General features: G+C 51.6%; 1 protein-coding gene across 1 annotated transcript in view; it reads left to right on the top strand.

The window, feature by feature from the left end:
- The first annotated feature begins 12142 nt into the window (after positions 1–12142).
- Mmp9 (matrix metallopeptidase 9) overlaps positions 12143–16951 on the top strand; it is a 7395-nt gene continuing 2586 nt past the window's right edge. Inside the window, exons 1-11 of the mRNA XM_010626205.3 lie at positions 12143–12318; positions 12801–13033; positions 13283–13431; positions 13596–13724; positions 13837–14010; positions 14229–14402; positions 14709–14885; positions 14971–15126; positions 15937–16222; positions 16336–16475; positions 16760–16910. Coding sequence (XP_010624507.1) covers positions 12181–12318; positions 12801–13033; positions 13283–13431; positions 13596–13724; positions 13837–14010; positions 14229–14402; positions 14709–14885; positions 14971–15126; positions 15937–16222; positions 16336–16475; positions 16760–16910 — 1907 coding nt within the window. The 5' untranslated portion in view covers positions 12143–12180. The remainder of the gene's footprint in view (positions 12319–12800; positions 13034–13282; positions 13432–13595; positions 13725–13836; positions 14011–14228; positions 14403–14708; positions 14886–14970; positions 15127–15936; positions 16223–16335; positions 16476–16759; positions 16911–16951) is intronic.

The following is a 16951-nucleotide window of genomic DNA, read 5'->3' as shown; positions in this document are numbered from 1 at the left end:
AAGATTCAAAGCTGTGTGTGGGTGCATCCTGTGGCCCAAACCTAGTAAAACGTACATCCTAGGTGTCCGTTGGAGATGCCCCGGGGAAGCCCACCTCTCCCTTCCCTGAAGATGAAAGATGGCTGCAGGCTCTGAGATGCATCCCTGTTGCCCGTGACTGCTTTAGTCAATAGAATTCAGTGGAAGCGATGTGCCTGCTTCAGGGCTGGACTTTAAAAGAATTAGCAGCTTCTTCCTTGAACTGGGAGCCCTGAGCTGCTCTGAGAAGGCTGACGGGAGATACCAGAGGCAGAGGGCTGAGAGCACACCGAGAGAGGAGGAGGAGGCCCAGGGAAGCCCAGTCTGCTAGCTTGCCCTGCCACATCCCATCCCACTGTTTAAAATGTATCTGGGACTTTGGTTTTATTCAGGTTTGGTGAGGACAAGAGTTCAAGAGACAACTGCCAGCCGGGCATGATGGCTCATGCGTGTAATCCCAGCACTCAGGAGGCTGAGGCAGCAGGATCGCTGTGAGTTCAAAACCAGCCTGGGCTACACAGTGAGTTTAAGGCCAGCCTGAACTACATAGTGAGACCCTGTCTCAAAACAAAACAAAACAAAACAACACAACCCAAAAAAGTCAATTAAAAAAAAAAGACAACTGCCACTGAAAAGAGAGTTTGTGGGTGGCAGGGATGGGGCTTGGCTCAGTGTTCGATTGTACAACCGGCATGCGTGAGGCCCTGGGTCACGTTCCCAGGAGGATCGTTACTCACAGTCCCCGAGGTGGGGGAGGGGCATGCCACACCGCATCCTGCCTCTTAGGGAAGCACCACTGTCGCCCCGAGGCAGAAGGAGGAGTAAGAAGAGCTGGGGCCCAGCCTTTGGTGTGGTGGGAGGGAACAGATAGAGCAGGGCAGAGAATCAGAGCAGGTTTAGCATTGGCTAGTCTGAATAATTTTGTTGGGCTCTGGTTTATACCAGTGGTCCTGGTTTCCAGTACCTGGGCCTGGATGATTTATTCTAGATAAAAGGGGGCAAGGGGCCTGTGCAATGGATGTGAACATTTGCTGCGTTGGGTGGCTTGTATACCAAAGGGGTACTAATAGGCAAGTTGTTTTTTGTTGTTGTTGTTGTTGTTGTTTTTTTGGTTTTTTGAGACAGAGTCTCACTATGTAGTTGAGACTGCCCTGGAACTCACTGTGTAGCCCAGGCTGGCCTCGAACTTGCAGCAATCCTCCTGCCTCAGCCTCCTGAGTGCTGAGATTACAGGCATATGCCACCATGCCGGGTTGAAGTTGTTTGTTTTCTTTATAGGAACTAACTAGCTAACCTGGGAGAGACAGTCTGTTTCCGTATCTGCAAGGGCCCTGAATGTCAAAGCATTATAAAATTGTGGGACCTAAATTACAAGCCCTTGCTAAATGGCAAAGGGCCTAGGACACAGTGTCCTGAACCCCTCTCATTGTAACCGCAGCCCCGACCTTTGTTCCAGTCCCGGCCTAAGAATGTGTATCACTCTTGTATTGTTTGAAGTCCGGATCTGAATCTACCTGTAAATTAGAGACTCCAGACATAGAGCCCCAAGTTAATTGACAAACTGTTTGCTCATCCGGAGTGTCTTGGTGACCTTTGAGACATCCTATGGGTGGTACCTGTCACTCATCAATATGTGACTGTTGAGCATGTGACTGCTGACCACCAGCTCAAGTCAGCAGAACTTTGTCCCGTCTGTGAGCCCAAAAATGTTAACCCCCTCTTTTACTCCCTATAAGAGGACCTCAGCCCCTGAGCTAGGCGCCTCTCTGAGCCAGCCACTTGGTTCTGAGAGTGCCGTCTGGCCAGACTAATAAAGGTCTTTTACCTGGTGTGTTCCTTCCTGGGTTTCTCGTTCCTTGATAGCGCTCACAGAGCCTCATTGGGCTTTAGGGCCCAACATTGCAAAGGCCTTTTGGGCTGTTTGCGCTCCGTGGAGTGGAAGTGAGACTTTCAAGTCTTACAAAATGTGGAAAAAAGAAAAACCTCAAAACAATACATGATTCATACACCCATAAAGTGAAGGAAACTGTGTTGAACCTTCCAGTCTACCCTCAGTCACCAGCTGATTACCAACCCACAGAACACTGAGATACAGGCACAATAAAGGCTTGTTTTATTTATTTATTTAAATTGAATTTATTGGTACATTCTAGGTAGACAGTACAGTTACATTCATTACTGGGATCTTGTACCTTTACATGCCAGGTCTTGGTTCTCATTTTTTCCCCTTGTCCCTACCCTCCCTCTACCCCCTCCTCCCCTCCCCACCTTCGAATACTTTAATTCCATTTTTACATTTTCTCATATTTTTTTCCTTTTCCCTTATTCCCCTTTCCCTATCTTTCTCACTGTCCCTACACCTTTGGTCCTTTTCTTCCTATTTGCTAATTGTCCCATTAGGATCTTGAGTACTGTTTTAGTTTTTCACACTAGAGAAACTATTTGGTATTTGCATAAGTGTGACTTATGTATTTCACTTAGGAATATATCCTCAAAATGTACGCATTTACCTATGAATGAATCTACTTTCTCATTCATTTATTTATTTTTGAGACAGGGTCTCACTATGTAGTTGAGAATGACCTGGGACTCACTATGTAGCCCAGGCTCGTCTCGAACTCACAGCGATCCTCCTGCCTCAGCCTCCCAAGTGCTGGGATTACAGGTGTGCACCACACCCGGCTGAAAGGCTTGTTTTAGAGCCATTGCATTTTTCTGGTGGTGGGGAGGTTGGGTAGGGATTGGCCTCAAACTCAGAGAGGCTCAAGTGATCTTCCTGCCTCAGGCTTCCAAGTAGCTGGGACTGTAAGTGTGAGCCATGGTTTAGAGCCAATTAAGGTTTGAGGCCATTTGTCCAGAAGGTGTAGATCACAGGAGCACCCACACCCAAATAAAACCTCAGCTCCCCTCCCTACAGAATGAATGAGTTTATCACCTCCTTTATTTATAAAGAAGAAACTGAGGTACAGGGAGCCCTTATTTAACCCAAGGTCACACCCAAGGTGATAAACGCATTCAAGTCCCAGTCAGCCGCCAGGCTCCAGGGCCCAGCCCCTTTCACCTTCCTAGCAGTTACCAGCTGGAGCCCTGGGCTGGAGCTTCAGAGCCTTGTGGGCGGTCTCCAAGCCAGGCCCTGAGAAGGAATCTCACCGATGCCGAAAAAGGCAAGCCCCCGCACCTCCTCTACTGGTGCTCTGGGTCTTTTTCCACAGGAGAAATCCCGCATGCCCCTCAGCAGGAGCGGCGCTGGAGCTGCCGCCTTCCTGTGGAGCAGCGCCGGGCCCCCTTCACCGAGCGCCCCTGGCTTCAGGTGTATCAAGGCCCCAGCGCTGCGTGACGTTCAGATCCCAGCACGTCCCAGCAGGCTTTGTGAATACATTAGTTTTATTTTCTGCTAACGTGCCACAGGGGTGGAGGGGAAGGGAGGGAGCGCTTGGAGCTTGGTATGCAAATGTATGCAGATCGCATTTTAATGAGGGTGTCCCAGGATTAATGGACGGAGCAGGCAATCGGAGCAGGCCCAGCTGGGCCGCAGCCCCCGGGCTCTGCAGCGGCGCTGTTGGAAATGGCTCTCTGGGGAGGGTGTCTCGGGCTGTCTTTCGGAGCTTGTTCTTTGAAGCAATGTCCCCGCAGCACAGGGGAAGGAAGAGCTGCGGAAATTGGTTCTGGATATTTCCGGGCCAACTGTTCTCAATTGCTTGGCTGTGCAGGGGGTGGGGAGGGGAGAGGCTTAGAATCTCTGAGGCTCTCTGCGTTACCTCACCAGCGGGGGCTGCCGGTTCTGATTTCTAAACCAGGGGATCTTGCTAACACTCACTTCCGGACCCCACTGATTACAAATCAGAAACTCTCGAGAATCTCTTCTTCTTATATCTCCAGCCCTGGAAAATACTGACCCCAACTAGGGGTTCTAATATGAAGTTTCTTATGGGTTCCCAGGGTGCCGGCATAGCTGTGTTGTCAACCCTGGCTGAATATCAGAATCACCAGAGCTTTACAAAAAAATCCCAGTGCTCAGGTTGCACCCCAGACCAATGAAGTCAGAGTCTAGAGAGAAGCAGAGTAGGGCTGGGGATTTAGCTCAGTGATTTTGCTGCCTGCCTCGCAAGCGCAACGGTAGTGTGTGTGTGTGCGTGTGTGTGTGTGTGTGTGTGTGTGTGATCCTGCTTTGGCCTCCCGAGTATCTAGGATTACAGGCATATGCCATCACACACAGGTGCCTCTAAGTGTGTGTGTGTGTGTGTGTGTGTTATCCTGCTGTGTGTGTGTGTGTGTGTGTGTGTGTGTGTTATCCTGCTTTGGCCTCCCGAGTATCTAGGATTACAGGCATATGCCATCACACACAGGTGCCTCTACGCATTTGTAACAAGTGCTGCTTTTTTTTGTAGGTTTGTTTCTTTGTTTTGAGACAGAATCTCACTCTGTAGTTCAGGCTGAATTTGAACTCACTATGTAGCCCTGGTTGGCCTCAAGCTCATGGCAAACCTCCTGCCTCAACCACCCAAGTGCTCAGATTACAGGCCTGAGCCACAATACCTGGCAAGGTGCTGCTTGAAGCTCAGTGCCCAGTGACCTAGCACCGCTGCACCCCTGGACTCCTGAATTAGATCAGTTCTGAAGGTCAGGGTTCCAGAGGTCCTAGGTGTTAAAATATCTGAATGTCACTCCTAGCTGTAATATTGTGGTGAGGTGTCCCAGCTGTATAGTCAGAAAGGCCTGGATTACCGCATGATTTTGGTACTAGCTGTGCAACTTTGGGCAAGTGGCTTCATCTGTCTGAAACTTGGTTTACTCATCTGGAAATGGAGAGAAAATAAAGAGGTCAGAACTCTAACCTCTCGGTGTAGGAATGAGGCAGCACTAAAGCAGAGGTGTCCAACGTGAGTGTGCCCCAAAATCACTTGGCAGGCTTGGGAAACCAGAGATTGCTGAGACCCAGAGGTGCTACTAGGGGGGATTACAGGTGAAAATTTGAATTTCTCTTTTTTTGCTGCTAAGACTGAACTTAGGACCTTCACACTGAGCTATATCCCTGCCCTTTTTATGTTTTTTATTTTGCAGCAGGGCCTCACCAAATGGCTAAATTGTCCGGGCTTAGCTTGAATTTGCAATCCTCCTGCCCCTGCCTCCCAGAGGGCTGGGATTACAGGCTCACACCACCACACCTGGATAAAAATTCATGTTTCTGGTAAATTCCCATGAGAGGCCACTGCTGGAACCACAGTTTAAGAAACACTGAACTGAAAGATGTATAAGAAATATGCCAGGCTAAGAGTAAGGACACAAGCCAGGTTTGTAAAAGGATCAAAATCTGTTTCCAGTTGTCCCAGTGCTATGTGGACCCCTCCCTCCTGAACCATTACCCAGGGCTCTTCCCATACATTCCCCAGTGCACAGAATGGGCAACCTTGGGTTTCCTGACAGTTAAGGCCTCCTCTACTTCCTGCCAACTGCCAACAGAACCACAGACCTTTAGGGACTGTGAGCATTGAAAATATGGTGCCCTTCTTCAAGTGTCTTCCACAGTGAAACAACTCATAACCCTGAAACGACCATATAAGGAAGTCCAGCTGGGGGCTGATTTTTTTTTTTTTTGCATGCTGACCACTACTATCCTAGGCTGAGCAGAGACCACTTTAAGCCTCTTCTACCCTGCTATGCTTTTACACCTGCTAAAGATGTATAATCATAGATTAATAAGGCCCAGTAACCACAGCTGCAACTCATAACTCCCATCATTGCTCAGCCCTGCTCTTGACTGGCAGCTGGCACTCCCTGTGCTTTCTCAAGCTCCGTCCCTCCAGGTAGACACAACTCCTTTTCACTGAACTCTTCCCTGCAAAAGCCCCATTTTGACCTTTTCTTTTCACAGCAGACCCTTTATACTCATGACCCTGCGAAGACCTCATAGCCTGTACGAGAGATACAGGTCTGCTGTCGTGCCAAGGTGGTCCCTCTCAAGAGTGTCTTCTGAAGTAAACCTGTCTTGTTGAGTTTGTACCTTTGTTTTTGTCCTTTTCCTAACAGCCACATTGAGAGTTTTTTCAAATATCAGAAACAACCTTTTGAATGTGTATTTTGGGACTGCACCTGTTTGGCTGGAACCCCAAGAATATACTTACCGGCCAGCGGGCAGTCGGACGCCAAAGGAATGGGTCCTACACCGTTTTGTACTCTCTCCATTCTCCCATCTGGCCAGCTCCACCACCCTTTCCCGAGCACAATACCCCATGGCTTTAAAGGAAACTTCACTTGACTGTTCTCTGAACCTTCCAGATACTTTACTCTTTTATTTTCCTTTCTTTTTTACATCCTTACCCTTTTTGCTTTTTTCTGTAGAGCCCGGCCAAATGCCCCTACCTTGATTCCCACTGTGGGTTCCCAGGCTTCACCCCATCCTGCCTGGTTTGGGAGCAGCCACCCCTCCCTACCCCTAGATTGCTTCCCCCACTGACTTCCTTCTTGCCAGGGCCATGACCTGATCTTAACACGGGGTTTGGAGTCAGAGGCCCTAGGAAGAGCTCTGTCATTTGCCAGCTGTGTAACTGAACAAATTAAAATGTTCTAGCCTTGGGCCTGTCACCTTGAAAATGGTTCACAATCTCTGCTTTCCATGAATAGGGTTCTTCCGAAGGCTCAGATTCAACTAGGACCTTATGAGGCTTTACCATGTGGTGCTAGAGTCCAGGACAGTGCTGGAAAAACTGTCCAGTGTGTCCCCGTCCCCCGCCATGCACTGACCTAAGATTATTACAGACTGAGGTAGCTGGGGACACAGAATATGTGATGAAAGATCAGGGTACTGGTGACACACCTGAGTTGAGTCCCAGGTGTGTCCCTTGCTAGGTTTATACAGTTGGGCAAATCCTTGAGCTCACAGTTTCCTCACAGGTAAAATGGAATCACAAATGCTAACTTGTACAGGTGAAATGAGAGTACTAATGGAATTGCCATAGCCAGTTGTCCTTCTTTTTCTTTGCTTTGCTTTCTTTTTTTTGCATACCTGCTATGTGCCAGACGTTGTTCTAAAAACCTGCAATTTGGCGTGCATGATGACATGCACCTGTAACCCCAGCGCTTGGGAGGCTAAGGCAGAAAAAGAGTGAGGGACAAATCTGGGCCATAAACAGTAAGTTCAAGGATAGTTTGGGCTACAAAGCAAGACTCTGTCTCAAAAAGCCAAACCAAACCAAAACATCAACAAATGACTTGCAAGGCATAATCAATTCCCACTATATATTTTTTTTTTTGTACCAGGAATTCAACTCGGGCCCTTGCGAGGCAGGCAGTGGAACCACTGAACCAAATCCCCAGGCCCCACTATAACTCTTTGGTTGTTTTTTTTTGTGGTTGTGGTTGTTGTTTTGAGACAGGGTCTCACTGTGTAGTTGAGACTGACCTGGAACTCACTATGTAGTCCAGGCTGGTCTCGAACTCACAACGACCCTCCTGCCTCAGCCTCCTGAGTGCTGGGATTACAGGCATGCGCCACCACACCCGGCTCCCACTATAACTCTTTGAAATGAGGACTATTTCTTTTCCCCATTTTATTTTATTGGGGTATTTTTCTGGCACCAGGATCAAACCCAGGGCTTTGTACACGTTAAACATGCACTCTACCACTGAGGTACACAGCCAGCCTTTCTCCCATTTTACAGATGAGGAAAAGGAGGCTCAGAGAGGTAAACTTCTTTGCCTAAGGGCACATAACCAGTAAATATTAGAAGCTGGTTATGTTCAATTCCCAAACCTATACTCTGACTTCTCTATCAAAAGTGCTCAAAGCAGATAAACAGCAGACTTGACTTAGTATCCTTAGGGACTCTCTTAGTCATTGCGGGAATTACCAGCCCTGGGCTAGAGGTGGTAGGTGTGTTTGTGGCTGGGGGAGGGGCCAGTACTGAGTGATGCTGTCACCCGAGGCAATGTCTTATAGTATTCACATCTTTCTGCTGCATCCCAGACAGGGGCAGTGTCTCTCCCACATCCTGCCTGGGCCTCTCAGGCTTCCCTTCTCTGGGAGGTTTGGGAGAACCAGGCTTGGAGTTCCCCCATCCTGGGAGAGGATGAGGTTCCTCATCTCATGAGGCTGACCCGGGTCTGTCTAAGGGCCTGGAGTTATTAATAGCAGCCTGCAGGGCTGTGTCATCCAGCTGGTGACTCAGGGCTCCAGAGTCAGCCCCTCCCCATCCTGATGGAATTTCCACCTGCATGGCGGGTTTTAGGGTCCTGGTCAGGGGGTCTTGGTTCTTCGGGGGCCTGCTGGGGTGTATCTTGATCTCTGCCTCCTCTCCTGGGGCCTTGACTAAACTCTATTGTGGCATTGGAAGGAGGAGCAGGGGAAGTGGGGAAGGGGATGTGGTAACCAGAGCCACTTCCTGCCATTGCCCTGTTGAAAGCCAAGCTTCCCCCAAGTTCCCTTTGATGGGGGTTGGAAGCAAGGTGGGTCAAGAAGGAAGTTGGGGGGTGGAAAAGGAGGGTTCTTACTTAAACTCCAGGAATCAAGTATGGGGGTACCGGCTGAGTGCTGTCTCCCTGTTCTCCAGTGCTAAGAGCAGCCAGCTGTCCCTAAGGCAGTCACCATCAGTAGAAGCAAACACTTATTACCCTGTTCCAGGCCCTTTACATCTGCTAACCCTTGATTCTTAAAAGAGCCCCATGAAGAAAGCATTCTAATTATCCCCATTTTACAGATGGGAAAACTGAGGTGCTGATGGATTATGTCAATTGCTCAGGCCCACAGCAAGTCAGTGGAAGGCACCTACACTCTGTGACCACTCTGGACTCCAGTTTTCTCAGCTGCAAAATGGAGTAGATCAGTGCACCTTCTTTTTGTGGTTGTTTGCCTCTCTTGTAATTAATCAATCATTCATTCATTTTCTCCATTCCTGGATACTCAGTTCCATGGACAAGGACCCATAGTTGCTTCCACAGTCACAATTTTCAGCACGATGCCTGGCACATAAAACTCAGTATTTATTGAGTAAATAATCTTTAAAGGTCTGAGGGTCTTATCATCATCTATGTATGATGAGAGTATTGGAGCCTTTACAAAGCATTACCAGTGGCTTCTTCCCCCTCCCACTCACCCAGAGGACATTTGGCAATGTCTGGCAACATTTCTGGTTGTCACAACTGGCAAGGGAGGAGTTACTGGCATCCAGCACGAAGAATGGATGAGGTGCTGCTAGACATACTGCCATGTGCAGGACGGTTCCTCAAAACAAAGGGTGATTCAGCCTCAACTATCAAGAGTGCCAGGTTTGAGAAATGTGACATACACACACGCACAGGCACGTTATAGTCTATACTGTTGGGGACGAGGTGAAGGTAGTTCATGGTTCCACCTAAATCCCATATCTGCCATGAAGATGAAGATCTGCTGGACTGCGGGATCTCTTATGGTGTTTCCATCTCCAAAATCATACTGTTCTTTGACACAACACTCCCAAGTCTGAAATGTAGTCCCACAGGGTCCCCTGTCTTAGTGAGTAATTCTCCCAAAGCCCCAGCTTCCTGTCTTATCTTTGGCGGTAACAGGGGATCAGAAGAAAAGGGTCCAGGCTTTAAATTCCCCCTACAGTCTAGACACACATCTTTCTCTCAGATCCCTGTGAATAATAATAAAGATTAAAAAGAAACAACAACAGGCAGTGGGAGGCTTGAATCCTGGTTCTGCGCATTGACTCACCATGTGATCAGAGGCAAGTTCCTTAACTGTTCTGAGACTCAGTTTCTTCTGAAAAGGGAGGGGTTACTCATCCAACCTACCTCATAGATGGTGAGGATGAAGTGAGAAGCTTATAAACAGTTTATCACAGTACTTGTATTGGTCAGTTACGAATAACAACTTATAGAGGGGGAAAGATTTATTTTAACTCACCATGTTGGAGGATTCAGTCCATGGTTGGCTGCTTCCAAGGCAGAAACATCATGGTAGAAGAGCACGGCAGAGAAAAGCTGCTCACCTCATGGCAGCCGGGAAGAAGAGAAAGGGAAAGAGCCAGAGAGGAAGGGGCTGGGGATCAGATACAGTTCCCAAGCTTACTCTCTTGAACTTCCCAAGTTCAGGTAGTCTTATCTCCTGTTTTCATCATCTCCCGATCATGCCATCAAATTATGATCTCATCAGTGGATCAATCCAATCACTTTCCAAAGTCCATAGCAACCAAGACTTCAACCCAATAAGCCTTTTGTGGGTCATTTTGCATACCAACCACAACAGTGCTCAACACGGTAAATCTAGAAAAAAATGCATCATTATTATGGTTCAGAAGTGAAGTGACTCACCTAAGGTCGGATATGAGGTATGATCAAAATACATAGTGGGTGTTTAAAATTTTATTGTAATAAAAGATATGTTGCCCTCTACCCCTCAAAATATTCCCCCATGCTTCAAACACATTTTTCCCCATTTTTCTTCCCACTTTCTGAAGCAGTTTGGGAAATCCTCTTTTGTGCCTTTAGTTGTGATATTTTGGCTGCCTTGAATTCTTGAGTCAATTCAAAACATTTACTTTTCATGGTCATTTGGACTTTGGGGAAGAGCCAGAAGTCACACAGTGCCAGATCTGGCGGATAAAGTGGGTGAGGACTCATCATCCTTACAGAAATTGCCACAGATGTTTTAAATCCATTCAGGACATCGAGGCAGCTAATGACATTCATGAGGGAGAACTTCCAGAACTGCTTCAGAAAAAGGGAAGAAGGATGGGGTTAGTGTGTTCCAAGTGTGGGCGGGCATTTTGAGGGAGGTCAATGGGAGTGTGTCTTTTACTGTAATACATTTAATTTTTTTATTTAAGCAGTCACCATTTAATGGGAGGGGGACAGTCCTGGTATTGAAACTCAGGACCAGGTGACTACAGAGCAAATGTTCGTTAATTAGGAAATTTCCTATAAGGGAAATAATTATCTTCATCTTAGACTCACTTATTAGGTAAGTGTATAAAGTGCCAGCTCATAGTAGGCCCTTTAAATACAGCTTGAATTGTTACTATTTTTCTTCCCAATCAGGGCCTTGAAGAAGGCAAATATCAGCCCTGTCACACACCGGCAAGCTGGTTGGAAAGGAGGGAGAGAGGCTGCTGGTTATTGGCAGAAGTGGTAATGATTGGCACTGAAGCTTTCACTGGATAGAGCAGGGCTGGAGGAGGCGACGGGCAGTTAAAAAAATCCAGAGCCCCCAAAGAAGGCACTTTCTCCAGGTCACATGGCAGCTTAGAGCCCCAGACCCCAGTCTTCTGAATCCAGGTGACCGTTCTCATCTTGGCCTTGGTAATTAAAAACAACCACCACCATCTACGGAGAGCGTACAACATGCACTGTACTAAACAATTTATGTGCTTGATCTCATTATTATCCCCACATTAATTTAGGGACAAAAGGCTCATTTTTTACAGCTGAGGAAACAAATCCAGAGTGATGTGGATATTTGCCTGAGGCCTTGAAGGAAGAGCAGATGCTGCAGATGTTTGCAGATGCTTCACGAAGCCACGTTGGGGGCTTGCCTGGTGGAAGTCCCCACTTCCTGCTTCAAAGAGCCCACTGCTTCCACCCCAGATGGGATGGGAGAGGAAGCCGAGACACAGAAGGCTGCCAGGGAGGAGAGCGAGGACAAGCCTGGGTTTGTGGGCAGGGGTGTGCTGGGGTCTGGCCAGGGAGAGGGTGTCACAGAAGGACAAGGATGGGCCCAGGGATCTCAGATACTCAGTCTTTGGAGAGAGGACTCAGGGCATCTTCCAGACTTTCCTTGGCTGAGCCCTTGGGGTCTTCAAATTGAGGGCTGAGGGAGTCCTCTAACCCTGTTCCCCTCCCACCCTCTTCCACAAATTGTGCAGTTTGCAAAACCAGCCCATCCTCTGGGCACCTGTGGTTTCCTGTGGGTCTGGGGTCCTGCCTGACTAGTCAGTGGTCACTGAGGGCAGTGGGGAAAGGAGGAGGTGGTGTAAGCTGTTTCTTTGCCTTTTCATGCTGTGGCTGTCCAACACACACGCACATGCACACACACACACACACACACACACACACACACACACACACACACACCCATAGCCTGAGTCAGCACCTTTGGGGAGGGGAGGGCGGGGTCACTGATTCATTACAAGTGCCTTCTTAAAGCCCCTGCAAGGGCCACTGCAGCCAGACACTGCTACCTTCACCATGAGTCCCTGGCAGCCCCTGGTGGTGCTCCTGGTTCTGGGCTGGTGCTCTGCTGCCCCTCAGAGGCACCAGCCTACCCTTGTGGTCTTCCCCAGAGACCTGAGAAGCTCCAGTCTCACTGACACCCAGCTGGCAGAGGTAGGCAAATGCTACAGTTGAGAAATGGGGAGGGCTGGCCAGGAAAGTGTCCATATGCCAGAGAGGACCTGGGGCCTCAGAGACGCCTTAGGGACGTGTGCAGTGGTGGGCATGAGCGGGGAACAGGGGTGTCTAGGGCAAGGCACTGGGGGTCCTGTGAAGGCTCTGGGCAGTGATGGACAGGATGGGCAATGCAGGTTTCCTAGGTAGGCAATGGGAAATAGCGAGGAGGGAACTGGAAAGTTCTGGGTGGGCACAGGTTGGGAATGAACGGGGGCAAACTCTAGGGGCTCCTCTAGTAGGCTTGAGCGGGAGGCACAGGGATAGGAAGGGGCTGAAGGTGTCTGCAGGAGGGAAGAAAGCGCCCGTGTTCCGGGATTGACGGCTTATGGATCATCCTTGAGTGCCTAGAGAGATAGTCTTGGCCTAGAAGGACAGAGAAAGAGGGTCAGGCCCCTCGAACATCTGCCCTCCATCCACAGGAATACCTGTTCCGCTATGGGTACACTCGCGTGGCCGATATGCATATGGGGAACAAGACCCTTCGCCCTGCGCTGCTGCTGCTTCAGAAGCAGCTGTCCCTACCCGAGACCGGTGAGCTGGACAGCGCCACACTGGAGGCCATCCGTACCCCACGCTGCGGCGTTCCGGACCTGGGCAAATTCCAGACCTTCGAGGGCGACCTCAGGTGGCACCATCGCAACATCACATACTGGTGAGCAGCTCCAGGAGGAAAGAGCCTCGTGCACAGTCGGGGTTTTGCTACTTATTATCCGGCCCGGGGCATGGCTCCACCTCCGAGCCTTAGTTTCCCCTTTGGGGAAGTGGTTGTAGCAATCCGAGTCCTCCTGTCAGGGCCGTTTGAGAGCGCCCACCGGGCGTGGGGGTGCGTACAGCCGAAGCGCGGACAGCAGGCAGCACAGTCTCTGCACGCTGAGCTCGTTCCCCTGCTCTTCCGCTACAGGATCCAAAACTACTCGGAAGACTTGCCGCGCGACTTGATCGACGACGCCTTTGCGCGCGCCTTCGCGGTGTGGAGTGCGGTCACGCCGCTCACCTTCACTCGTGTGTACGGCCGCGACGCAGACATCGTCATCCAGTTTGGTGTCGAGGGTCAGAACCGGAGAGCCAGGACTGCTGGGCGGGGGGCGGCGAGGGCGAACCTCGGAGAGGGGGGCGGGGGGCGGCAGCGGACCAGCTCTCTCCGGACCACCCCGCAGCCTGGGCCTCCTCTCGGGGCCCCCGGCCGAGCTCCTTCCTCTGCACCGCTTTTACAGAGCACGGAGACGGGTATCCATTCGACGGGAAGGACGGGCTTCTGGCCCACGCCTTTCCCCCTGGCCCCGGCATTCAGGGAGACGCCCACTTTGACGACGAAGAGTTGTGGACTTTGGGCAAGGGCGTCGGTGAGCCCCCCCCAGACCCTGAACCCTCCAAGGCCCTCTCCTCCCTCCCTACGTCCCTTTCCCTCTCACTCCCATCAGCAGCCGCCCCGACTCGAGTCCCCCCTTCCTACAGTGGTTCCGACCTACTATGGGAACGCGGGCGGCGCCCCCTGCCACTTCCCCTTCACCTTCTCCGGCCGCTCCTACTCCGCCTGCACCACCGATGGCCGCACTGACGACAAGCCCTGGTGCAGCACCACCGCGGACTACGACGCCGACCGCCAGTACGGGTTCTGCCCCAGCGAGAGTGAGTGCGGGGTTGGCCGCAAGCGCGTGCGGGTGCCGCTGCGGGGGTGGCTCTGAACCCCTCGGCCGCTCCTGCGCTCGGTATGGCCTGCGATCACCCCGCCACTCTCTGCACCCAGTTTCCTTCGCCGTGAGAGGACAGGAGGCATGGGCTGCGGTCGGGTGGGTCTGGGGGCCATCAGCGCGTGGCCCTTGGGAGTAACGTCGTGGGCCCCCCAGGTCTCTACACCCTGGATGGCAACGGAGAGGGCAAGCCCTGCGTGTTCCCCTTCACCTTCGAGGGCCGCTCCTACTCCGCCTGCACCACCGACGGCCGCTCCGACGGCCACCGCTGGTGCGCCACCACCGCCAACTACGACCAGGACAAGCTCTATGGCTTCTGCCCCACTCGAGGTGCCACCGCCCCGCCTGCCCTTTTCAGCCCGCCATCCTATCCTGAATCGGTCCCTGAAACCACGGCATCGTTTTGCCTCTTTACTCCTCCTACGCCCACCACCATCACGTCCTGGTTTCCAGAGGTGCCTGCACCTCGGGGACTTTGTGGCTTCGGGCCTGCCCACAAGTTTCCTGGTCTCAGTGGCTCCACAGCGCCCCCTAGGCTTTAAAATAGGCCACTAGGACTCTGGCGCCCGTTTCCCCGCCCCCTACCTTATTGGACCCAACCGGCCCCGGCTCACCCAAGGCCCCTCGTCTCCCCAGCCGACGCGACTGTGATTGGCGGCAACTCAGCCGGGGAGCTGTGCGTCTTCCCCTTTGTCTTCCTGGACAAGGAGTACTCGTCCTGTACCAGTGACGGTCGCAGCGATGGGCGCCTGTGGTGTGCCACCACCTCGAACTTCGACACTGACAAGAAGTGGGGCTTCTGCGCAGACCAAGGTTGGTGGGGCCCCGAGGCTCATGGGCCGTGGCCGTGGTGGGGGCTTGGCCTGGCGCTCTGTCTCAGGCTCTCCTTTCCCTCCAGGATACAGCCTGTTCCTTGTGGCAGCGCACGAGTTTGGCCACGCGCTGGGTTTAGATCATTCCTCCGTGCCGGAGGCGCTCATGTACCCCATGTACCGCTTCCTCGAGGGCTCCCCACTGAATGAGGATGATGTGAAGGGCATCCAACATCTCTATGGTGAGGCTGTCGGACAGGGATGGAAGAAGCAGAGGTTTAGGTGTGGCTTACCCACAGGACTAGGGAATGGGCTGGGACCTCAACATCCCTCTGGACCTGGGGGCAGTGCCCCCCCAGGTCATTGCTTGAAGACGGTGCTAAAGAACTAAAGCTGTAATCTGGATGGCTAGTTCAAACCCAGCCTGGGCAATTTAACCACTTAATGAGCCCCTGTCTCCAAAAAACAAAACAACACAACACAAAAGCAAAAACCAAAATAAATAAATAAATAAATAAAACCCCCAAACCACTGAGGGTATAGCTTAGTGGGAAGGTTTTTGGCTCAATCCCTAGTACTTGGAGCAAAAAAGATATTGAGGACTGAGTGTGTAGCTTAGTGGTAGAGCCCTTGCCTAGCCTGTGTGAGGAGCTGGGTTCTATCCTCAGCACCACAAAGCAGAGAAAGGAAAAGGCATACTGAAGAATCAAATTCATAGTGTTTCTCTGAAGATCAAACCAGCCAGCCGATTATGTGAGTTTACAAAGCTCTCAGCACTAGGTTTGTCATGGTGACATTCAAAAGACACTCCCACTGGCCTGGAAAGGGGGCAGAAGCTGCCTAGTTTCTGTCCACAGAGCTCGACTCAGGGCCTAAAGCAGCCCAGGGATGGATGAACATGGCTTGAATAAGAGCCAAGTGTGGGGCAGCTACCTGTTCATAGTTGGGGGAAGGACATCGGTGTCTAAGTGAGGAGAGTGCACCAGCACAAGGCTGTGCTAACCTGGGGGAAGAGCTATGCTACAAGTGTCTCATCCAGGGTCTCCTTTTAGGATCTGGCCCTGGACCTGAACCGAGACCTCCAGCCACCACCACGCGTAAACCACAGCCCACGGCACCCTCCACTGTCTGCCCCACTCTGCCCCCCACAGCAGGCCCTACAGGCCCTCCTGCAGCTGGCCCTACAGCCCCCACCTCAGCTGGCCCGACAGGCCCCCCCACTGCGGGCCCCTCTCTGGCCCCTACGAAATCTTTTTATCCAGTGGACAATCCCTGCCACGTGAACATTTTTGATGCCATCGCAGAGATCGGGAACTATCTGCATTTCTTCAAGGATGGGTGAGCTGCTAGGATGTGTGGATGAGGGAAGAGTTTGGAGGAGGCCTGGCCTGTCCCTTCCTCCCCGCCCACTGGCCGTCCCTAAAGCGTCAGGGCCTTTGTCCGGTTCCCAGGCGGTACTGGAGGTTTTCTGAGGGCCGAGGGCGTCGGCTGCAGGGCCCTTTCCTTATCGCCGACATGTGGCCCGCGCTGCCCACCAAACTGGACTCTGCATTTGAGGAACCGCTTTCCAAGAAGATCTTCTTCTTTTCGGGTTAGTTTCCTCCTCTCTCCCTTCGCCACCCCTCATCCTCCACCAGTCAGGGAGGATCAACCCAGGATAACCTGAAAATCAGAAGACAATTAGACGACAACTCCTGGCGGACGTAATTTAACATGTTTATAGGGGCTGAATTTCTGTCTTGCTCCTCGCAGCGACTTCGCACAGTCGTACCCAGTGGCTCTGCCCCTTGGGTGCAGAGACTGTGGGCTGTCGGGCTAGGAAAAGGCTCCACAGCGCTCCCAGGTCGACGTGACCTTGACCCTTCTGCCGTGCAGGGCGCCAAGTGTGGGTGTACACAGGCGCGTCCGTGCTGGGCCCGAGGCGTCTGGACAAATTGGGCCTGGGCTCTGAGGTAACCCAGGTCACCGGGATGATCTCGAACGGCGGCGGAAAGGCTCTGCTTTTCAGCACCGAGCGCTTCTGGAGGTGAGCGCCGCCGCGGCCGCCGCCAGGGGGAGCCCGGGAGC

The sequence above is a fragment of the Fukomys damarensis genome, unplaced genomic scaffold (genome assembly GCF_012274545.1).
Source record: "Fukomys damarensis isolate Sample0158 unplaced genomic scaffold, DMR_v1.0_HiC HiC_scaffold_22, whole genome shotgun sequence".
Lineage (NCBI taxonomy): Eukaryota > Metazoa > Chordata > Mammalia > Rodentia > Bathyergidae > Fukomys > Fukomys damarensis.
Note: the sequence above shows the minus strand (reverse complement) of the source record. Positions and strands in the feature narration are given on the sequence as shown.